The following is a 23,944-nucleotide window of genomic DNA, read 5'->3' on the forward strand; positions in this document are numbered from 1 at the left end:
GCAGCAAGAACTACCTGTAATTCAATCCTGCGACTTTGACAGCGGCACATTGAATACACAATATGACACTGAAATAATGCTGGGGGACCAGTTTTCAAACATAATTCTCGCTGTGTCTGGAGCTGTGCCCCCACCCCCCACCCACCCGCTTCTTCCTGCATCGCGGAGGGGCTGAGAACAATGGGGAATTCTGCGGGTCTTGCGTGCTGCAGTCTGCAGGCACTGCAAGGCAGGTCAGGACAAAGTTTCTGCCTTCACTGAGTTTCCTGGCTTTTGTCAAGCTGAAGCCAAACCCTCCAGTACAAAAACCTCTTGTTTATAATACTGTTCCTTTTATTTCTTGTCCTTAAAAATGTTGGAGACTGTGCAGCAGACAGAGCTGGTGGGCTGGTGGCTGACTGGGAGGAGTTTGTTTTGCAGCTGTGTCTCCAAAAGAGCTTCCATTATCCTGGGTCATTTCTATCATGGGATCACTGCAAGTGACCCCTCAAAGCACTCTGTTAGGCCTGCCTGCACATCAGGACATACCAGTGGCAGCTGTTAACTGGTGAGAGCAGGCTGGTAGCTAAGCAGCAGCTTCGATCTCACTAGTCCATGAAGGGTGGGTGCAGGTAAGACTGAACCCCAGCCATATTCTTCCGACCTGGGCCATAGGCATCTGGAAGCTTCCCATGTATCTGATCTGTTTACAAAGATGCAGGTGCATAAGGAGAGGCGTTCTGGCAATGGAGACATGGGCTCAGAGCCCCTAGTTAACATGTCTCTCGAGGGTCTGGTCCAAGCCCCTGCATAGAGGCAGGGCGCGCCGTTTCTGACCCACCCCAGACAACGGCCTGTCCAGCCACTCCTTGCAGCCCTTCTGGGAGGGAGACCCTATGACTTCCCCAGGCATCTCCTGCTGCTCTTACAGTCAGGAAGTTTATCCTGAGATCTTGACCTAAACCTGCTTTGCTGTAGTTTCAACTCCTTGCCCTTTGCAGTAAGAGAGCAGTGTTTCTCCATCTTCGCTAGGGCAGCCTTTCACACATTTGGAAACTGCAGTCATCTCAGTCCATCTCTTCACACTTAGCATAACCTCATTTCTTTCTGCTTCCTTTCTAGTCCCTTTATCTTCTTCATCACTTGTCTTCATCACCTTTCTATGGCTTTTTCTATGTCTTTTCTAGGAAGAGGTGCCACAGTGGTGGTTGCCATCTAAGAACAGATTGTTTAGGTCGAGCCCAAAGAGTCTGGCGAGTGATTCTGATGCACAGGTCTGGGTCCCTGCACAGCAGCATTCACAGTCAGACCAGTTGCCGCAGCTTTGACAAGCACGGCCCTGTGGCAAGCTTGTCCCAATGTGCCCATTCATGTCCAGGCCGTAGGTTGGGTCTCCACTTCCCTTCGTGGGTAATCCCCATGAATACTCCCAGCAGGCATGTGTGCTTGCAGGGGAAGGGGGAGACAAAACATGAATATTTAAGCAATGTCTGAATAACATTACTGTTCCACTTCTGCTTCTGGGTTGCACAGAAACTGCTTCTTGTATGACAAGACCCATCTTAAGTCAGAGTGCTCAACCCCCCACCTGCAGGCCACATCTGGCTCCCAGCACCATGTCATCCAGCCTGCGGACCATGGCCCCGCACGCTAGGTTGGGCACGCAGGTGAAGTGGGGCCAGTCCCAGCATGTGGGGGCACCCTGATGCCCCATCATGGCATGCAGGGCCAGGCGGAGGCAGCCTGGGGACCCGGGAGCCCAACTGTGGCTTGTGGGGTCTGATCCAGTCTGCGGACTGGCCCCATGCCCCTTATCTGGCCCACAGAGCCAAACAGTTGAGTGCCACCAGTCCGAGTTGTTAGATTGTCTCCTTGTTACAAGAATAAATTCTTCTGCTACCAGCCGCAGCCTGGGAAGTTATGTTCTGTGTTGGGAGTAACAGAAATCTCTGGGCAGGAGGAGGCAGGTTTCCATTCTGCAACTGCTTTTCTGTCTTGTTTTTATAAAAAAAACAAGCATTGGACAGTGACGTAGGTGCTGAGCAGTCCTGGAGACGCATCAGTACAAGTGCCGTCTGTGGAGAGCACGCTCTCCTTCCTTCCCTTCCTCGACCTTCCCGGCTGGCAGGAATGTGAGCTTGAACCCGTAACTGGGAGAACCTGGAGCGGTCTCCATCTTCTCAGGTATTTATCCTCCACTAGTTATTTATGCTAGGAGGTTTTTTCCTAATGGTAGGGTTTTGAGGATCTCCTGAATTTCACGTGCAAATCAAGGGAAGTGATCCCTTCTCTCTGTTTGGCAGAGGTGAGGCCTTACCTGGAGCACTGTGTCCAGTGTTGGGCCCACACTTCAGGGGGGCTTGGAAAGAGTCCACGGAGACTGACAAACCTGCTGGAGGTCTGGGAAACATACTTTTGACAAAAGGATGAAAGAACTGACTGTTTAGTCTGGAGGAGGGAAGACTGGGGGGTGGGTATTTGATAACAGGCTTCAAATCCCTCAGAGGCGATTTGCAGAGAGGATGGAGAAGAGCTTTTCCCTGTGGCTGTAGGGGATGGGGTCAAGACCAGCGGCCTCGAGCTGCATCAGGAGAAGCAGGCTGGAGGTGAGGAGGGACTTTGTGACTGAGGGTGCTCAAGCCTTGGAACAGGCTGCCCAGGGAAGTGGTGCAGTCTCCATCCCTGGATGTTTTCAAGAGCAGGTTGAATAGACACTTGCTGGGATGGCTCAGCCAGGGACGATCCTTCCTTGAGCAGAAGGCTGGACTAGGTGTGACTTCATGAAGTCCCAATGACCCTACGAACTGGTCCGTGGCATGAGCGTGACTGTTAACATGCTGGGTGCCAGCACCGAAGCCAGTGTCACGTCTCTGGGCAAGTGGAGTTCACGAGGTGCACATGCTGCCTGTGATGCAGCAGAACTTGGTTGAGGTGAGCTGTCTCGGTGGAGAGTGATGGAGTTGGCACTGGTAACTTCAGAGCATCCCCTTTGCTAGCCAGGTCTGAAACCTTGCTTTCCCAGGGACCTCTCTTATCAAAAGCCTCCAAGGAGCAGGAGTCTCACCAGTGCTCTGCACTGGCCCCAGCTGCAGCGACCAGCCCCGCTCCCAGGGCCATCAACTGGACTGACCAAGGGCCACCGCTGGAGGTCTGGGAAGGTGCACGGCCCTGAAGAAGAGGTGCTCAGCCTGGTCTCCTGCCTGAGGAGAAGGAGTGTGCTGCTCACAGGATGGGGTTAATCCTTGTAAACACAGCTTCTTGGATTGTTTCAGCTCCCCAGAGCTTGAGGAATCTTCAAGCTCATTTATTTTTGACAGGATTAAAGATAGCAAGAGTTCAGAAACCAGGAGAGCACAGGCTTTCCCCTTCCCCACACAGTAAAGCCCGGCTGGAGGTGGCGGAGTGAGGGAGGGTGGGGGTGTTCGCCCAGGGCTGATCTCAGTTAATCTGTCTCTTTCTCTCTGCTAAGTGCTGGTATCCAGAGAGGTGGTTCCTCTGCAGGGCAATGTGGACTCCTCGTCAGGAGCTTGTCACGTCGGGTCTGCCCTAGCCAGCCCTCTTCTTGCTCCAACCTCTAGCTCTGCCATCGTTAAGCAGTGTTTGTCTAAACCTGAAAACATTTGAGTCTGAGAAAACAGGAGGAGGTAGTTGTCATGCCAGAACAATAAGCTGTGTCTCTCTGTTTATTTTAGAAATCTGATTTCGGAGGTTATTCACACCCTTCGTAAGCTTTGCAAACTTAACCTGCAGACTGTATACGCTACTCAGGTCCTTCGCTGCGGAGTGTGGGGGTAACTTTGTCGTTTTATTTTTTCCTCCAGTCCCTACTCTACTGACCTGCACCAGCAGAGGAAGCAGCCCCAGGTCAGGGCTGGCCTGAAAGGCGGCATGAGACCTCTTAGCAGTGTGCGTGCGTGAAGGAAGCCTGCAGTGCGCTGGAGCTCTGGCGTGTGCGCCGTACTTGGCAGGTCTCGGCCTGCCCATTTGCTAGATTCTTTTACTTCCTGAAATAGCATCTTTTTTCCTCATTCACTTCCTCAGGCACTTGCCCACATCCCAGGGCTGGAAATTATATCCTCTTTCTATACTTTGGCAGTCACTCATCATGGTGCCCTGTGACCAGTGGGGTCCCTCAAGGCTCTGTCCTGGGACCCATCCTGTTCAACATCTTCATTAACGATGTGGACATTGGAGTTAGGAGTGGACTGGCAAGTTCGCCGATGACACAAAACTTTGGGGCAAAGCATCCACGCCAGAAGATAGGCGGGTGATCCAGGCTGACCTGGACAAGCTCAGCAAATGGGCAGACGAGAACCTGATGGTGTTTAACACCGAAAAATGCAAGGTTCTCCACCTTGGGAGGAAAAACCTGCAGCACCCTTATAGGCTCGGCAGTGCTACGTTGGTTAGCACTACAGAAGAAAGAGACTTGGGAGTCATCATTGACCACAGGATGAACATGAGCCTGCACGATGCTGCGGCTAGTAAAGCGACCAAAACGCTGGCGTGCATCCATAGATGCTTCTTGAGCAAATCCCGGGACGTCATTCTCCCCTTGTACTCGGCCTTGGTGAGGCCGCAGCTGGAGTACTGCATCCAGTTTTGGGCTCCACAATTCAAAAAGGATGTGGAGAAGCTTGAGAGAGTCCAGAGGAGAGCCACGCGCATGATCAGAGGTCAGGAAAACAGATCTTACGATGACAGGCTGAGAGCCATGGGGCTCTTTAGCCTGGAAAAGCGTAGGCTCAGGGGTGATCTGATGGCCACCTATAAGTTTATCAGGGGTGACCACCAGGATCTGGGGGAACGTCTGTTCACCAGAGCGCCCCAAGGGATGACGAGGTCGAACGGTCACAAACTCCTGCAAGACCGTTTCAGGCTGGACATAAGGAAGAATTTCTTTCCTGTCCGAGCCCCCAAGGTCTGGAACAGTCTGCCAGCGGAGGTGGTGCAAGCACCTACATTGAACACCTTCAAGAGTAAATTGGATGCTTATCTTGCTGGGATCCTATGACCCCAGCTGACTTCCTGCCCTTTGGGCAGGGGGCTGGACTCGATGATCTCCCGAGGTCCCTTCCAGCCCTAATGTCTATGAAATCTATGAAATACTTCCGCTCTAGGCTTTTCTGTCCCAGACATTTAGAACAGTTTTTTCCAAGTGTCAGCTGCTTAAAAAACGTGCCAGCTTAAGAGCAAAGGCCAGACTTTGCTGTGACATTGCCTTCTGAACCCTGCTGATATCAGCGGCGGAGCAGGGATGAAAGGTCAGGATTTGGTTCAAAATATAGGAAATTAAGAACGATGTCATAGGCCTCAGTCAGCACCTACCGTATTTATTCACGTGCATCACACACCTTTCCCCAAAAACTCAGCCCTCCCAAACTGAGGTGTGTTCCTCTAAGTGGGGAAGCTGATTTTCTTTGCTGGAATAAAAGCATGGAGCAGGAGAAGCGTGAAAATGCCGTGTTGCAAAATGGCTACCAGCTCCTTTCTCAGCCAGCAAGCCAGGAGGGGCGGACAGCTTATGGTCAAGTGCAGGGGGTAGTGTAAATGTGAATAGAGAACTGGCTCAGCCTCTCAAGCAGACACATGCCAGGGTCACTTCTCTCTCTAATGCAGAACTGAAGTATCTGGGGGGTGGCATTGCCCGAGCAGCACTGCCATCATCAGGCAGCCCTGGCACCCGTTTGCTTGCATGGGCTGCTTCCTATTTAGAGAGGGTTCCTTTGAGCACCTGGCACATTGCACCATACAGATACTTCGCTGCTGGCTTCTGGGTAAGGAGCAGAAACTTCAGAGCTGAGAAACATTTCTTCCTATCTTGACTTTTTTCCTCCCATCTCTCTCCCTGTAGAGAAGGGGTGCTTTCCCCCCATGCTTTGGTTTCAGATGCTTCTGTATGCTGTTTCCAAAGCAGGAATACGAATTAAATCCAGCCTTTTCCCCTTGATGCTACGTGTGGTATTAAATACAAGCCCATACATTGCCAACGGCCTGAGGCCACCGTGCTCTGTGTTAAAAGAAGAATCTGCAGTTTTCCCTTTCTTCCTTTTCTGTGGGGAAGTAGAGGTCCTTTGCTGGCATCAGTGGCTTCCTCTCAACACCCACCAGGGCTTGGCCCCCACAACCGGTTTCCCTAAACATTGCAAATGTCCCCGGGTCCCTTTCTTGATTTCTTCTGACCCTACAAGATAGTAGCAGGAGACGTGGGCTGGGCAGAATGAGGAGCTAATGATCTTTACTATCAGGAACGGATGGATGCCTGCCTGGCCTTTTAAAACCAGCTGAGCTTCCGATGGGAAAAGCGGCTGCTGCCCGCTTTTGCGGTGACCTTCGCCCCAGGGATGAGTGTGGGACGCAGTTGTGTGTACAGGGTGCGCACCCGGCTCTTAAATCCACTTGACAGACAGCACTTCTGCAGCCTGTCGTCAGGTGAATAGTGCCAGTTGGGATGAAGGCCTGGAGCCACGCTTTTCTCATAGCAAATAGGTCACGGAAATATTCGAGCAGTAAATGTTTCCCCACCCAAAATAATGCAAAAAATGCAATTCGCCTCGCCAGCACCCACCCTAGCCTGAATGTCAGAGTTTCCTCTCCTTGGTCCATATGAGGTCGTTTCCGCTCCTTCCGGCTTGCGCTGGGCACAGCAGACCCCGGGACTGTTTCTCTGCTGCTGCCCACAGCAGGAAGCCCAGGTGCAGTCCACCTGCGGACCTGTGAGAGGCCAGGTGAGAGTCGTTAGGGCACTTCATGCTTCAGCCTCTCTCCCCAAGGGGTTGACATGTCCCTGTGCCCGGGGCTGTGGGAAGGGAAGCCAGAAGAGCCCTTCTTGCCGGCTTTCCGACAGCTCAGGAGTCCCTGCGAGGGAGTCGAGGAGGATTCGCTCTTTTATCCATTTCAGTAAGCGTCTCTGAGAGGGCTGATGCCATGGGAAAGTTCAGTGTTGGTGGGAGCTCTCAGCCTGGCCCGGGACAGTTCATCACTGCTCGAAGTGAACATTGGGACGGGAACGGGTTTGGGCAGCATCAGGGATTCTTTAATGAAAGCAAGTGGCCAAGACCTAGTGCTGTGCGGGGCATTGCTTCCGTACTGGCCCATGAGGGAAGAACAGCGCCTGCTCGCTAGCTCCGCTGTGCGCCACGGCTTTCTCTGGACAGCTCCGTGCGTGCGTCCATCCCCAGGCTGCTCTGGCAGCCGCAACCAAAGACAGGGGCTCAGCAGGAAGGAGTGACCGTCCTGCCCAGAGACTGCTGCTTTTGGGGGGTGGGGAAGCATCTCTCTTTGTTGTACAAAAAGGTTTGTGCTGCAGTTGGAAGTGCCCCTCGTGTGCTGCAGCCATGTGGACCCCGAAGCCTCCTGCCTCGTTCCAGACTGATGCAGACTCTCCCAGCCAGCGTGGTGGGAGGGCACCTGCTTTCCAAAGAGCGCTTGTACCTAGTTCCTTCATCAGCCTTATATTTCAAAGCCCTGGGAGCCCTGAGCAATCCGCCCCTGCAAGGCCTGAGGTAATTTTTCCGGCTGTTGAGTTTTTACAGTATTTCCAGGAAATCCTGGATCGAGTTCTTTGAAAAAGCTCTGGCCTCTGCTTGCCCTAGACTTTCAGCAATCCTGGGCTGATTAGCAGGCCTCCCTTCCCTTCCCCCAGCACATGTTGGCCCTTTCAGCATCCTCGGTTCTCCTTTCCTCCCTTTCCTCCCAGCGCAGTCACGCAATCCCTGGTGCCCTGCCTTTGTGATTGCTAATTATCTTATTAAAGGCTGCAGAAGTGGGTGTGACTCATTATGCATGGGTGGGTGCAACTCACTCTGCTTTCATAGTTCATTAGGTCCTCCTCTCCTCCCTCCCCTCAGGTTTCCACAAACTCTTTTGCATTTGGCTGGCATCTGCTGTTGCTCCCTACCTTAAATGGTGTGGAGTTTCCTTCTGTCCTGTCCAAACTGGTGCCTGAAAGTGTCCCTGTAGCACACAGCTATGACTTCATCACTGTGACTAGTGCAAGGCACCAACTCCAAACGAGCTGGCATGGGTACTGAAGCAGCCTAGCTCAGCAGCCAGGAGCTCATACAGGGCTGCAAAACCCACCGGAGAAGCTGGATAACTGGTCATGCCTGCCATGAGCCTGCCATGAGCTCTTAAGCTGGCAGGCGGCAGTGTTCCCAGACATGCGCTGATAAGGGATGGAAAGCTGCTCTGATTGCAGATGTACCTGATCCTTCTGAGCAGCCCCCGCCTGCTACTTCATTCTGAAGGACATTGTTGGATGAGCAGTGTTGACCTATGGTCCTTCTGCCTCCTGCCCCAATAGGTTCAGCATTTAGGAGCTGCAAAATTAGGATTCAGCATCAGCTGTGAGATTTGTTTGGTGATAACTTTTCTTGGACCAGCTCTATAGGTGGGAGAGATGCTAGACAAACTTTCAGGTACTTTCTTGAGTCTGGGAAAGAAGCAGATCCAGCCTAAGCTAAATACCAGGTACAACTTTTGTTTAACTCCATGATGCAAATGAAAGTAGTCACTTAGAGAAGAGGGCAGTGAAAACCTGCGGAGCTAAGGAGGGCAGTAAAAACCTTCTGAAACTAAAGAGAAGTTGTCAGAAGTAACTACAAAGCAAGTAAAAGGCAGTTGAAATAGAGGAATTTAATTATGTATAAAAGAAGTCCCTTCAGAAGGAAAGGGGGTTGTTATTACCAGTGAAGTAGAGAGAGGTTAGCCAAGAGCAGGGAAAGGGTTCATGGCTCCTTATAACGAGATGTTTACATGGGGTTTAGCACTCAGCAAAGCCGGGCATTTCTCTTCCCCAGTCCGCAGAAGGTTGTGTGGCATTTCCTGGCATCCGTGGGGCAGGAGGCTGGGCCTGCTGTTGTGAGGGGCTGGCACGTCTATCTGAAGTGTCATCTGTGAAGTGAGTTCCAGGTTTCCAACGTGCCTCTGAGGTTGCGGTAACACCGCTCCTACATGCAAGCCACGTTGATTCCTCTGTGGGTGGATTCTGAAGCAGAAAGGAAACCTCATGAGTCAATTTGCTGCTGCTTTCCCCAGCCTGCCACTGAGCATGGGATCGGTAGTTCAGCAGTGTCCCCGTCCCTCTGGCAGCAAGTTGTGCCTCAGTTAAGAGTTGTCTCTTGTTCTGTTTTTCAGGTTCTCCAAGCCAGCACCCATGTTCCTGGATGATTCCTTCCGAAAGTGGGCACGGATCAGGGACTTTGTACCTCCCTTCGGAATTAAAGGACAAGGTATGACCAGGAGAGTAGATGTGGTCCTGCAGTTGGGTCATTTGCCCTGCAGTTTTGGTTTCCTTTGTAAGTTCTGGGAGGCTTGTTCACCGCTGTGGTCTCATTCCAGGCTGAATGCAATGTGTGAGTCCAGGGCCGTTGCCTCTGGAGACTGGTCTCCTAACTGCTGGGCATGGGGAGTGCAGACTAGGCTGCAGGGGGATCAGAAGCAGCAGTGCCATTAGGTCCAGGATACTCTGCTGGGGAGCCTTCACCAGATGCTGCATCCCCAGCAGGGATAGGCTGCAGGTGGTGGGCTGGCAGCAGCAGCAGTGCCCCTTCAGTCCCCTTGCTGGTGGGAGGGTGTCGTCTAGCTGATAGCCCCAAGAACAGAGAGCAGCACTGCTCACTGGTGAATTTGAACTCCATGCAATCAGTTTTTCATTTGCCACTTCAGCAGGTGGCAGCTCTACTCATGGTCTGAGGAGCCACAAAGTACTTCCATAGCTCTGCCACGTGCGGGGAGCCTGAGGCTCTTCAACAGACCAAGCCCCACTCAGATACCACAGGCACGGACTTTGCACAAGGCAGACCCACCTTGTTAGGGCCAACTCCTGTGCCTGGTCCTGGCAGCCATCTGCATATTCGGAAAGCGGCAGCTTCTCTGCAAGTCATGGCAAACTGCTGTAAGGCTGCAAACAGACATCACGTTTGTGCCACTATAAACATTTTTATGGCAGCATGGAGCCCGAGCAAACAGATGTCCATGCCCCTTGTTGCACCACAAATGCCCAAAATCAAGGCCATGACAAAAGGTGATAAAAATTGTGTGCTGCTTTTTTGTGACCAATGTCTGCTTACTTTATGGTGGGAGAGCGTGGGCAGCCCAGAGCTACCTGCACTCCAGCCACCCCAGGCAGGTGGTCCCAGGGCTTCAGGGGTCTGATCCTGTGTGTATCAGGAATTCCCCAGCATGAGATTCCCCCAGTGCATGTATTGCACTGCCATGCCTTGACTTAGGACTACAGGTGACATCTATGTCACCCAGTAAAGTGGATTAATTAGGCTGGAGAGCATCCTGGCACCTCTGATCCCGCTCCAAGGACAATATCTGTTTATAGCCTAAGTCTCAGTGTTGCGGCTCAGGCAGGCAGAACTCAATTAAAGCAACCTGAGGCTCTAGGCCAATGGTCCTCAACCGCCTTAGACTCAAGGCAGCCCTTGGAAAATGCCAGCTCTTAGTTTTCACTCATTTTTTGATAATGGAAAAATGACAGAGCAACTCTTCTGTTGCCAAGAACTCAGCAAGCCAGAATGCCTTTTACACTCTGGATTCCTACTGGAAATTTCTGGGCTTATCTTGTGAAACCTGTCTGCACACCTCGGCGTGCTGATGTTGCATGGCGCTCCATGGCACCCTTGAAAGGATCTCCAAGCAGCCCAGGGTGCTGCCGTTACCAGACTGAGAATCACTGTTCTGCCACATCACAGTCTGGATCCCCTCTATGGCCCTGCCTGGTTCTTTTTTGGAGTGGTGGTGGCAGGGCTACATTCAGGGCATCCCACGGCAAGGAGCTATGGTAGCAGCAAGGCAGGGCCTGTTACCTACCCCAGCAGCCAAGGTGTAGCTCTTTTCATGAATAAGACAGGAGGTGTCAGTGTGGGTGGCCAGCTGCACTATCCCCCTTGGAGTGGTAGGTAGTCAACTGCACTATCCCCCAAAGACACGAGGAAGGCAGCTCCTGTTTCAGGCTCTGGGCAGACTCAGGCAGGCACCATGCAGCACTGACACAAGGAATCCCATCATATTTTTCAAGTTTCTTTTTCACAACCTGTGAGAGCTGGGCACTGACTCCACTCCCACTTCCAGTTAAAGCACCTGGTGTGACCACCTGGCTCCAGGGCAGGGATGCCCTGGTTCCAGGACAGTTGTGCCTATTTCTCAATCCCGTCCTGGAAGTGGATTGTGTCAGCTGAGTGGGGCAGCAGGAAAGAATTCGTTGATTAAAGCCAAGACACCATTGATGAGGCTCTTCTGACTGGTGCTGTAGCCCCTCTCTCCTTGGGCTGGCATGTTTCTCTCCTGCAGCGCTGTGTGCTTCTCCCAGCCCTGGGTGCAGGGGATCTGGAAGGGGCTGCTAGGACCAGCAGTCGAAGCGCTGCCTTGAGCACAAGAGGGAACAAGCCTCTTGCAACAGGTGTGCAGCGTGGTGCATGCAAGGGCAGGCCTCCTGGCCAGGGTGGAGCAGGGCTTGTGGTGACATGTGGCTGCAGCCTGGTGCAACAGAAATCTTCTGCGTGAACTGGATCCACGTGGAGAAACTCACCAGGAAGGGATGACGGCGTGGCCCTGGCAGCCTGCATGGGGCTTGCTGCCAGCTTGTGTCACCGCCACAGTGTTATGTAAATCTGGTGTTTTATGTTGGATTTCCTCTGTTAAAAGGAGAAACAAGAAATCACCATTGTTTAAACAGCTGAGAGCTTAAGCAATGGGACGGAAACAGCTGAATGGATTTTTTTTAATGCCCTCCTGGGACTCAGCTCTGTGCCAAGTTTCAGTCCAGAGCAATTTCTGTGTGTGGGAGGGATGAATTATAAATCGCTGTAGACCAGGGTTTCTAATGGCCGTGCTGACAGGCCATGCGTTCTAGCGATACGAATGGCGCCCCTCTTCACGTCACACGTCACTTGGAATTCGTGCCTCGGTCTTTTCTCACCCTCTCAAGGGGCATGTCTTGGATGAATTCAGTGACTTGATGATGGGATCAACACCTCATTAGGGCCTTCAGTCAGAGCCTGTCTAATGGTATCCAAACAGCCGGCCGAGGCAGGCAGCACGGAGAGAAGTCACAGAGCTTGTGCGAGCCGAAGACAGTCAGAGCTGGGGTGCGTGTGGGAAAAGCCGGGCAGACAGAATGGCCGGGGGAGTCGCGAGGAGACATGCCTGTGTTGAAACAGATGGGGAGGGTTTCTCGGCCTGAGCGTTAGGATGCCTCTTAAGGCTCGCAGTTGAGATTGCCCAACACACATCACGCTGGGGAGAGGATTTGGTGTTCAGAGGCTTTCAGCTCTGGCCCACTGGTGATGATATGCTTTTGCTTATGACTTCTGCGACTAGCATCTGGCCATTGGGAGTCCTGCTGTCTTGTCCTCCAGTTAGGGACATCTTTGTGAGGGGACATGGTGGAAGAGGTTCCCTCTGCTTCTAGCTCCTGAAAATGTCTAGCCAACCGGCTACATTTCCATTTCACTGCTTGAAGGTAACGGTGCAATAAGAAATAGTTTCTCACATCTTCTTTTGCCTCCCATTGCTGAAGCTGCCATCTCCCAGGGTTTTGCATGTATACCTTTGAATTGGAGCCTGTAGCAAGCCCCTTTTCAACTGGCTTCTTGAGTTCATTCATTAGGGTTTCTTTTCGAAAGGATTCAGACTTCAGAGCCTTTCAGAAAAGGAGCAGATCTTGCAGGGTGCTGCATGCAGTGTGTGTTCGGCAGCCTGGAGGGTGCTGTGGACCAGTGATTTCATGTGGCTGGAGGACAAGTGAAGTGAAGCCTTCCTGTGGGCAGCCAGAACTAAACCTCGTCCCCCGCAGCAAAGCCAGGAGTGCCTGAAAGGGATCAGTCAGCAAAACCCGTGTTGGGCAGGGGTGGATCCAAGGGTGGGGGGCAGTGGCATGGCTGCACCCCCTTTCAGGTTGGGACCACACCATGGGAGCGAGTTCCTAAGGCAGGTGAAAAGATTTCCCTTCCCCTTTCTAATCAAAGAAATGCCCCCTCCCCACCCCTTCCCCCATCCCATTCCCACGCCTGCCTTTCTCTGCTGCCCCAAGGATGGAGTAGAAAATGGGAGGGAGGGAGTGTTTTCACCTGTTTTAGGATTTTAAAAACTCCCCAGAAGCTCCTGCAGCATGGTCTGCCCACACAGGGGGGCAGAGGCGTCTGGAAGCAGGGCCTGCAGCCAGCCTGAAGTGGGGGTTGCTGCTTCCTAACCCCCTTTAGGAAATCTTGGGTCAGACCCTGGTTCCCTCTTCAGAGGCCTGGGAATGGTCTTGCAACTCCTGTTCAATCTGATGTCAAGGCCTAACAAAGCCTGGGACTAGCAACTGTGCCCCTGGTTTAGGCTCCTTGTGGTATACAAGATGCTTGGCTCTCTTGGTCCATGAGTATGTAGCTCAGGAACTGGGCACCTTAGAGTAGCTGGCCCTGCCCCTTGACACAGCCTTGATGGATAAGAGCTCCTTGTCCCAGTACTGTACTCCTAATGCCCAGGAGTCAGTTTACGGGCATATCAGGTGCAAGGGTAAAGCTCATTCCCAGGGGTTATCCACTGGAAGAGGCAAGTCTCGTTACGAAGCCCCATGCATCCACTTACACTTGTGGGAAGGGTTTAGCTGGGGACTGACAAGCTTGCTGAAGCTCACACAAATAGCCTGGGTTTCTGTGACCAAGAGAAACAGGCCTTCTCCTGGAGCAGGACAGTCAGGGTCTGTTCATCTGGAGAAGTCCCCAGTTAATCAAATACCTGGGATTCAAGCTGACGATTCCCAAGAAATGCCACACTTGGCAGGATCCCATCCGTGACGGCCCTGATCTTGCCCAGGTCTGTTTCCAGGCCCTTTTGGGGACCTGGAATTCTACATAGGACTGGCCAAGCTTGCATGTTTTCCAGCTTTGCATACAAATAATTTTGAAGGGGGACCATCTAGGACCTGGCACCCTTGTGTATCATGGAGCATCCAGTACTTGGAAGAAATTAGAGTATCATCAAAATACACCATGACAAACTGATTTGAAACATCCCTGAAAATGCCATTTGCAAAGAATTGGAAGGTGCCCGTGGCACTGGAGAGGTCAAAGAGCACGACAGTCCTTTCAGAAGTCCACACTGCGTGCAGAAGGCTGTCTTCTATTCACCACTCCTTGGTGGTAGACGACACAAAGATTCAATTTGCCCTGCATGGTCTTTCCAGCAGCTCTCTATTAAAGAGCTGCAGGTACCAGATCCAGGTTATGGTTTTGTTCCACATCCTGTATCTGCACGCAGCTGCAGGGAGCCATCTCTGTCAGGGTGAACAGGAGAAGAGATGATGCCTGCAAGGTGGAGGGATGGAAGGAGCCTTTTGCCAGGTTTCCCAGACGTTGTCCTTAAAACCCATGGTTCAAGGTCCAAGAGTGAGCCCAGCTGCCTGAGCGGGGAGTGGCAGCTCCAGGGTGCAAATCTGTCAGGTGGTCGTAGAGACAAAGAATCAGCATCACAGAAATGAAGGGCTGGAAGGGACCTCGAAAGATCATCGAGTCCAACCCCCTGCTCTGGGCAGGAATACTGCTGAGGTCAAGTGATCCCAGCAAGGTGTCTGTCCAGTCTCCTCCTGAAGACTTCCAGGTTTGGGGACTGCACCACCTCCATGGGAAGTCCATTCCAGATTCTGGTCACCCTTACCGTGAAGAAGTTCTTCCTTACACCCAACCTGAAACCATCCTGTGACAGATTATGACCATTTTTCTTTGTCCTCCCCTGGGGCACCCCAGTGAACAGTGTTCCTCCCAATATTCACACTGACATGCTTATAAATGGCCACCAAATCCTCCCTCAGTCTTCTCTTCCCCAGGCTGAACAGTCCCAGATCCCTTAGTCTTTCCTTGTAAAATTTTTCTTCCAGGCCTTTAATCAAAGGGATGCAGGGGACCAATCTTCTTCCTTTTTGCTAAGTACTTCTGGTCCTGGCACTTGGGCAGAATTTAGCGCCTGACTCGGGGCTCCCTGGAGCAGCTGCTGCGAAGGTGCAGTCTTGAACATACACCGCTATCTGATAAGCGGGGGTTTGGGTGTGACCAGAAAATCACGATTGCTGGTGGGAAGCCAGCTCGACCAAAGGTTGTCTAGTGACTTTCAGCAAGTGGCTGGGTCATGCGGGGTGAGTCAGGGACTGCCTCGCACAGCAAGGAAGTATTGAACACCAGCCCGGGCTAAACGTCTTGCTGGGAAATCCTGACTGAATCTGAACCTGAAGCGGTGCTGTTGTGTGCATCGCTGGGTACAGCAGAAGTGAGGAGCCCTAGGCGGATTCCACCAGGGAGGAAGGAGGTTTACACTGACCTGAGACGATGTTTGCTTTCACACAAAGGAGTGGAGCTGAGTGACAGATGGACCCGTGGTCTGACCCGACATAGCATCTCTTGTTCTGATGTCCTCCGGAAGCGCTCGTCTGTCGGAGGTGAGTGTGCGGCAGCATCCAGGGGCCGCTGGAGTTTCTCGCAGGAGTGCCCTGCTGTATGGCCGTGATTCCCAACCAGGGTGCTGTGGCACCCTGAAGTGCCTTAAGATCCTTTCAAGGGTGCCACAGGGTGCCGCACAGTCTTAGCACTGTTAGGTGTGAAAACATGATTCACCTGGAGATTTCAAACAGGAATCCAGTGTTAAAAGCATTCTGGCCTGTTGGGGTCTTCGGAGTTCTTTGCAACAGAAGAATTGCTCCATTATTTTTCTGGGGTGTATTTGGTACCCGTGTTAGTCTAAGACAAAAATAAATGTACAGCAAAGAGCACCTCACAAAGACACTCTCATGGACCCAGAAGGACAGATTTTCAGCTTCAGCTTCCTTTGTACAAAAATGAAGTTTATTTCCTACATATGGGCACTTTTTGCCATCTTTAACTTTCCCTGAACCTGATGAAGGGCATGTGAGCCCAAAAGCTTGCAGAAAAAGACATTTTTTTTGCAATTTCTCAGTTGGTCTAATAAAAGGTGTCATTTCTGAACCAAGAGTTCTAGATTTTTTGCATTTCCATTATCTTTCTGTAGTTAAAAAACAAGTGAAAACTAAAAACTGCCATTTTCTCAGGGGGCCGTGAGTCTGTGGAGGGGCACTTTGAGTCCCTAAAGATCGAGAATCACTAAGTTATGGGCTGCATTCACTAGTGACCAAAATGTAAACAGTGCTTCTAGTCTCAGCACAGTGGCTGGAAGCAGAAAGAGCAGCCAGCAAGGTCATAGGAATCCCTGCCTATTTTTGGAAATCTCAATCAATAGGATTTGTCACTAGACACAGCTTAGGGAGCATCAACACTGCTAAGCAGGGAGGTGTAGTCAGGGCCTGGCTGTGATCCCTCTGAGCAAGGAAGGAGGCATTACTAGGGCTCTGCTGGACAGTAGCATGCGCCGTGCCAGACGCTTCTTGCTTAAAAATCAACTAAACCAAGCCTCCACCCAGGGAAGCAGCAATTGTGCTGATAATTGCAGCTTTTCAATTATCTATTGTTGCTCCCAGAGGGCCTGCCTTGTGGCAGTGAGTCTGCTTGCCTTTGGAGGTGATATCTGTTCCAGGGGGCGTGACTGTCCTGCCACTCTGAGAGCTGGCACCCAGCTCGGGGCTCTAGAAAGCACCAGTTTTTCCCCCAGCTGCATTAAGGGGCTCTTTGAGGCATGTTAGTTTTGTGTAGTATGAAAGCGTCCCAGAAACAGGGACTCTGTTCCCGCATGACACAGGAGGGATGTCTGGAGTTGGCCACATATTCTGTGGCAAAGAAGCCAAGGCTTTGCTGGGGCACCCACACTAACTGCCACCTCGTGCCACAGCTAATTGTTCTCATCCGTGGCTTCCTCTATAAGTTTTCCTTCAGTGTCGGTGCCTCAGGGAAGGCCCCTGGGTTCAGAGCTGTCTAGCCACTTTTAGGTGCCTACAGTTCCCTGGAGCAGAAGATTTCATAGATTTCAGACATAAGGGCTGGAAGGGACCTCGGGAGATCATCGAGTCCAGCCCCCTGCCCAAAGGGCCGGACGTCAGCTGGGGTCATAGGATCCCAGCAAGATAAGCATCCAATTTACTCTTGAAGGTGTTCAATGTAGGTGCTTGAACCACCTCCGCTGGCAGACTGTTCCAGACCTTGGGGGCTCGGACAGTAAAGAAATTCTTCCTTATGTCCAGCCTGAAACGGTCTTGCAGGAGTTTGTGACTGTTCGACCTCATCATCCCTTGGGGCGCTCTGGTGAACAGACATTCCCCCAGATCCTGGTGGTCACCCCGATAAACTTATAGGTGGCCATCAGATCACCCCTGAGCCTACGCTTTTCCAGGCTAAAGAGTCCCATGTCTCTCAGCCTATTATCATAAGATCTGTTTTCCTGACCTCTGATCATGCGTGTGGCTCTCCTCTGGACTCTCTCAAGCTTCTCCACATCCTTTTTGAATTGTGGAGCCCAAAACCGGACGCAGTACTCCAGCTGCGGCCTCACCAAGGCCGAGTACAAGGGGAGAATGACGTCCCGGGATTTGCTCGAGAAGCATCTATGGATGCAAGCCAGCGTTTTGGTCGCTTTATTAGCCACAGCATCGCATTGCAGGCTTATGTTCATCTTGTGGTCAATGATGACCCCCAAGTCTTTTTCTTCTGTAGTGCTAACCAACGTAGCACTGCCGAGCCTATAAGGGTGCTGCAGGTTTTTCCTCCCAAGGTGGAGAACCTTGCATTTTTCGGTGTTAAACACCATGAGGTTCTTGACCGCCCATTTGCTGAGCTTGTCCAGGTCAACCTGGATCACCCACCTGTCTTCTGGCGTGGATGCTTTGCCCCAAAGTTTGGTGTCATCAGCGAACTTGGCCAGTCCGCTTCTGACTCCAGTGTCCACATCATTAATGAAGATGTTGAACAATGTGGGTCCCAGGACAGAGCCTTGGGGGACCCCACTGGTCACAGGACACCACAATGAGTGACTGCCATCAATTACTACCTCTGGGTCCGACCACGGAGCCAATTTCCCAGCCAGCGGCTCGTGGTGGAGCCAAGGCCACAATTGGCCAGTTTTGCCAAGAAGTGATTATGGGATACCAGATCGAAGGCTTTTTTGAAGTCAAGATATATGACATCAATCTCTTCTCCCTTGTCCAGGTGATAGGTCACCTGGTCGTAGAAGGAAATGAGATTGGTCAAGCAAGACGTACCCGCAACAAACCCGTGCTGGCTGTCCCTTAGGATGTTGGCGTCGGCCAGTCCATTAAGGATGGCCTCTTTAATATAAGATCTTCCCCGGGATAGAGGTCAGGCTGATGGGCCTATAGTTAGCCAGATCCACTTTCCTCCCTTTCTTGAAGATAGGCACCACATTGGCCTTCTTCCAGTTTTCGGGCACTTCACCAGAGCCATGCCAGGGGCTGAGCTATGATGCTTGCCAGCTCCTTGAGTACCCTGGGGTGTAGGTTGTCAGGGCCGGCTGACTTGAAGGTATCCAGCCTGTCAAGATGATGTAGTCTTGGTGAAAGTAGAGAAGTCCAGGGCCTGCTAAAGCTGACTCATCAGAGCCCTTTCTGATTCAAAGCTCCCTTTCCCCTTTCTTCCCCTCCCCTCCTTCTCTCCTTCCTTCCCCATGCATTCCTCCAGTTGCAGAGCGTCTCGCCTCCACATCTGGCTTCCTGGCATGAAGAATATTTTTATCTCTGATAAAACACAGATACACTTAGACATCACAACTGCAATTTGCAGTGGACCACTGTACTCATTTCTCCTTTTATAGCTCTTTCTAGATCTCTTCCCCCAGCCTTTGTCTCTGCAGAAGCCACGTTGTTGCACACAGGAATCTCACCTGGCTTTTGGTCTGGCCTGCTAGATTGCCTTGCTGTCTTTGCCCTGTGACAGGGCAAGCTGCTGCATTGCTGTCTGTTCCCAGCAGCATGTGGGCCCTGCCTCACTCCTCCCATAACAAAAAAGAAGTGCAGGGGTGGGATATCCTTAGTTCTGTTCAAAAAGGACTCGAAAGGGCAAATCTGGTAACTGTTTCTTCTTCTCTGATGATTGGTTGGGGCAGACTACTGCACGAGTTCAAAAACCAGGCGTCTGCTTCGAACCAAAGCTGTGCGTGGCTGTGCTGCAAGGAGGGTGCCTGGCAGGGGAGCTCGATGCCGTGAGTGCTCTTAGCGGTGTGCCGGCGAGCCCTGGAAGAGCAGCAGGAAGTGGCACAGCAGTGACCCTGATGGGCAAGAACTTCTCCACTTTCTGAGGGCCCATTTCCAGAGCTCCTGGGTCAGAAACCGCCCTCCATAAACGTTGACATCCCTGTGAAGTTCTTTGCTCGTCCATACAGATAGTATGGGTAGAAATGCCAGCAGGCAAACCAAGGTGGCTTCTCTTAGTGTGGGCATTGCCTGCTCATTTCCTTGCTGTTTGATTTTAGTTTTTACCCAGAATCGGCTGATTTCAAGGTCAGCCCAAAGTCAAGATGCACTTGGTGCCCAGACGCCACCCCATGCTGCCCTGCCTTTGAATCCTGCCGTATTCTGGAGACAGACGGGGCAGAATATATTGTGGCACCTGAGGTTCTTGGCTAATATGCTGCAGTCTAGGTAACTCCTACTCCAGATGAAGGGAAAATGTGTTCAAAGCGTTCCTCTGCTTATGCAGCAGGACGGGTGCGCATGGCGATCGATTGACACAGGAGCAGGGCCCTTCCCCGGCATCTGCTGTCTATGTGAGAAGTGACAGGAAAGGGCAACAGCAAGCAAGGGTATGGGCTTAGAAATAGTGTCCTGGGTGATTTGCTTTTCTGATGTACCCCTGCCCCGCTAGGTAGGGAGCAGGGGCTGGAGGTTAATGGTTTGATCTCTTTCTTCCTGTTTCTGTTAATTTGGCACTGGGTCAGAACACAGACAGAGGAGGAAGAATTAGGATGAGGTTTTCGAAGCAAGGGAACAGGGCTTCTGGCTTCTCCTCCTGCCTCTGCCACTGGGGCTTCTGGTCAGTCTCTGTTCTTTCAGTCTCAGTATCTACCCCTGTGAGAGAGGAGGAAGTCACTCGCTTGCCTTGTGGCAGGCGGTTGTGAGTGTGAACTCACAGGTGTCTGTCCAGCTTGTTGTGGTCTGGCTGGGGCCGTGACTCCTGCATCTCTGCAGGGCTTGGACCAGGTGACCTTGAGGTCCCTTCTGGCCCTAAGATTCTGTGCTCAGAAGGGTCTGTATAAAAGCCACATATTTTTAGGATTGTGGTGTGTGATACCTGATGCTTTGGCTAGAGATAACAAGCGTTTCGGGTGCTGTGCAGGGAGGAGTGCCATGCTTGAATGCTCGTGCTGGTAAAACACGCAGCACGCTGGCAGTGCTGTGCCCGCGGGAGCTGCCTCACTAAGCACCAGCTGCAGGCTGGCAGTGCTTGCTCAAAACACCCTGTCCTGGAAACCCTCGTGTGGGGTTTCCTGACTGAGGCAGGTGGCTTCTCAGGCCACTGGGGTGGGTGACAGAAAGGGAAACACTGAGCTGTCCTCAGGGAAGAGCGCTGTCTGCCTTCGCTCCAGGAAGACGCTCGCAGACTCCACGCCTCATCTGCACAGCAGGCCTCAGAGTCCCGACAGCTCTGAGACCAAGGATCTGCGCTTCTCTGAAACCGGTGCCTGTGGGAAGTGTGCACGTCTGATCTGTGTCTGCATATCTGAAGACAGGATTTCCCTTGGGCACTTCACTTGCCAAAGGGGTGCAACACTCCTGTTCTGCGTGAGGCTCTACAGTGGCAATGGAGACCTTCCATGCTGGGATGAGAGAGCCTCAGGCGTACCTTGGAAATGCAGGTAGTTTGCTGAGCTCTGTGCCTGCACCTCCACAGAGCTGCTGTGGGCCAGCCAGCGAGTCACTGAATCGTTTGTCTCCTTTCCAAACAGAAGAGCCCTTGTGGCTTCATGGTGGGGAGGATAGTGGCTGCCAGCGAGGGGTGTGTGCTGGGGGGGCGGGGGTCCTCGTCTCAACCCAGCAGTGTCAGAGGGAAGTGCGGGGTCAGGACTCATAAACAAATGCAGCTGGTTCAGGGGCGGTCCCTGTGTTTCTTCCCCTCGCTACCTAGGTGTCACGCAGCAGCTCTGCGCCTCCGGGCCGCCAGGAGCAAAGGCGCTTTGCCAGCATCCTCGGAAAATGAGTCAGAGGCTGTCCAGCAAACCAGGCCACTCCAGTGGGTTTTCATGTAACAGGAACCAAAAAAAGCCAAAACCAAGAGCAGTGGCTGTTTTCTGAGGTGGTGTCTGGGACACACAGCATTGCACTGGTGCACTTGGCAGTCGGGCATTTGAAGAGCCCAAGCTCTTCTTATTGGTAACTTGGGGTGCTCATGAGCTCCATGATCAGCTGCACAAATAGCTGTTGCTCTGTTCATGACATTTAAATCTAATTGGCATCTGAGGGCAGGCCAGGGCTTCCCTCTCGGGCCTCGCTACTGCAAAGCAAGAAGAACAAGCCCAGAGAACCCACAGGAGAAGATGCAGCATGTGAATAGCCCAGGTCACAGGCGAGCATCAAAACTGGGGCTCTCCAGGGGCTGCTGGATGGGCGCGAAGTGAGCTGGTTGCACTGAGTGTGTTTCCTGGCAGGAGCCCACATGCTTTTCAGGAATACCAGCACAGTCGGCACCGGCTGGGCTGTTTTTGGCAGGCCAGGAGGGTCAGGGCTTGAGTGGGTTTTGGAGCATGAGCTCCCCTTTTATCCAGATGGGCCGAAGGAGAGGACAGTAGGCAGGATAAGAGGGTGGGCAGTGGTACTGCCCGTGTTGTGCCAGTCATGTGGATTTTGGGAGCTGAGTCAGGAAGGTGGGGATGGGCACCAAATGCATTGGAACGGCAGGCATGTGGAGCAGCACTAGCATGGACAGGCGGAGAGAACAGTTCAGGCACTAACTAGAGCAGCTCAGTGCGAACATGGAGGTAGTTTGTCCTTCACAGAACGGTTCCTCCTGTCGGGAAGACCCTCAGGTTGGTGTTTCTGTCCTGGGCCTATCGCTTGGGAAGCTCTGGGATGCTGCATGCTGGGCAGACCAGTGCCGGGTGTCCATCAGAGCCTTGGTTGCCGGCTGTAGCATCCCACCATCATCTTTTATTTCATTTCCTTCTTTGGATCATCCTTTCAGGAGTTTCAGCATCTAATCTTGGTTCCCGAGCTGGGTTCCTGATGCCCACTTACTTCTCCTGAGTGCCTGAGCTGGCCCAGTCCCAAGCGTCTGCCAAAGGCAGGGTGCTGAGTTTCAGGGAAAGAGAAGGGAAATGAGGGATTATTGGACCACAAGAGTCAGAAATGTGTTTCAGTGTGGTGTGGAGGTGCCCAGCAGTCCTGAGTAAAACTGATCCAAGAAAAGGATGGGGGAGTTGGGTGGATCTGCAGTCTGAGATGCTGGCAGCGAACTCTGCAGTCCTCAAGAGACAGCCCTTTGCTTTCTTTTCTGGGAAGCTGCATGGGAATCGCAGCCACTGTTACAGAAGCTTTCCATTGAATTTCAAAATATGAGCGATGCCAAGTGGGGCCCTGTGGTGCGGTGCTGTCTGGGGTCACCGTAACCCAGCGCTGCTACAGGGAGGAGTGCCTGGGATTGCGTTGGTGCTGGAGAGGTCGTCTGTGGGCAGCTGCTGAGACTGGGGCAGCAGGAATCCTTCTGAGGAAGCAGAGGGCAGTGAAAAGGGGTGTTCTGGTGGGAAAATCAGCTAGTTTGCTATTTAAAGGGGAAAAAACAAAACAAGGCAATAGCTTGGCTTCAGCTCCTTCCTTCCTCCGGGCTGTCTGATGCCCACAGTAAATTTCCAGCTTGCCTTGGCAGTGCAGGGCCTGGGAGGATACACTGCTTCCACTGATGCCTTGTTCCGAGAAGCCCAGACCTGTGAAGGCGCGTGCAGCTTGCCAGTCCGGTACCCCACAGCTACCGCTGCCACTTGCCAGCCAGGGACCTGTTTGTTACCCATGAATGCAGGTCCTCGTGTTTGCGGCATGACAGTTGTAGGAGAGGATTTTCTGCTTGAACCACTCTCACCTCAAGCCAGCAAGCCAGCCCAGTGACTTGCGCCCAGCTGGTCACTCCAGCTTGTTCCTCTGTTATCGTTGCGGGCAGTGAATTGCCACTGTCATTGGGAGAGATGAGAGACAAGCTTTTGGGCACAGGGTGTCTTTCCTCCAGTCCCAGCTGTGCACGAGCACCTTGGAAAACTGAGAAACCACTCTTTTCACCCAGCCTGCTCCCAAAAGGGTCCCCTCAGCTAGGACAGCTTACACCCCTTGCTGAGAGAGAGGTCAGCATCTCTCCCAGGGTATGCAGTTGGTCCAGTAAAACAGTGTTTCTCAACCTGTGGATCTTGACACAAAAGTCACAAGAATATATGAAAGGGTCACAAACAGACTTTAAAAATATTTCAAAAATCTTTTAAAATTGATTCTCTTTCAAAGGAGAAAAACGTGAGAAACTGGGTTTTCCCTTGCAGGCTGGCAGTGCTCCACCCTGCAGGGGGCTGCTTGGGGTCCCCCCATGTCCCACACACCTACTGCCTGTCCCCGGCACCCACCCCCCTTCCCCACACGCTGGGGGGCTGGGGCCTAGGAGGTGGGTCAGGAGTGAAGGGCACTGGGTCGAGACTGGCCATTGAAGTTTACAAATGGGTCCTGGTACAAAAAATGTCGAGAACCACTGCAGTAAAAGATAGCCGCCAAAATACCCCCACCTCATATTTTCTGGACCGTTGTGGCTTCAGCAACACTCCAGCCCTATGCCAGTATAATGACAGCAGCCCAGTGGGGTCCTGATCCTGATTGTGTCCTGTAGGCACTAACATAGCTGCAAACAGATGTTGCATTCATCCAGAGGTAAGCCACTTTATCCCAGGACAAAGTGCAGTTGTACAGATATCCGCTGTCCTGTGGGATAGATGCTAAAAGTTTCCTAGGTAAGAGGTAGAAACAACTGGGCCCAGGATATCAGAAAATACATCTGTAAAGTTATCCCAAGATTGAATCATTGAATCAGTGGCAGAA

General features: G+C 52.3%; 1 protein-coding gene across 8 annotated transcripts in view; it reads left to right on the top strand.

Moving 5' to 3' along the window:
• ST3GAL3 (ST3 beta-galactoside alpha-2,3-sialyltransferase 3) overlaps window positions 1–23,944 on the top strand; it is a 278,014-nt gene that overhangs the window by 189,712 nt on the left and 64,358 nt on the right. For all 8 annotated transcript variants that reach the window (XM_090046552.1, XM_090046548.1, XM_090046553.1 and 5 more), the window contains one exon: window positions 9,118–9,212. In XM_090046552.1, the coding sequence (XP_089902678.1) occupies window positions 9,118–9,212 (95 nt within the window). The remainder of the gene's footprint in view (window positions 1–9,117; window positions 9,213–23,944) is intronic.

This window comes from Crocodylus siamensis, chromosome 5, assembly GCF_052110815.1.
Source record: "Crocodylus siamensis isolate JL-2025a chromosome 5, ASM5211081v1, whole genome shotgun sequence".
Classification (NCBI taxonomy): domain Eukaryota; kingdom Metazoa; phylum Chordata; order Crocodylia; family Crocodylidae; genus Crocodylus; species Crocodylus siamensis.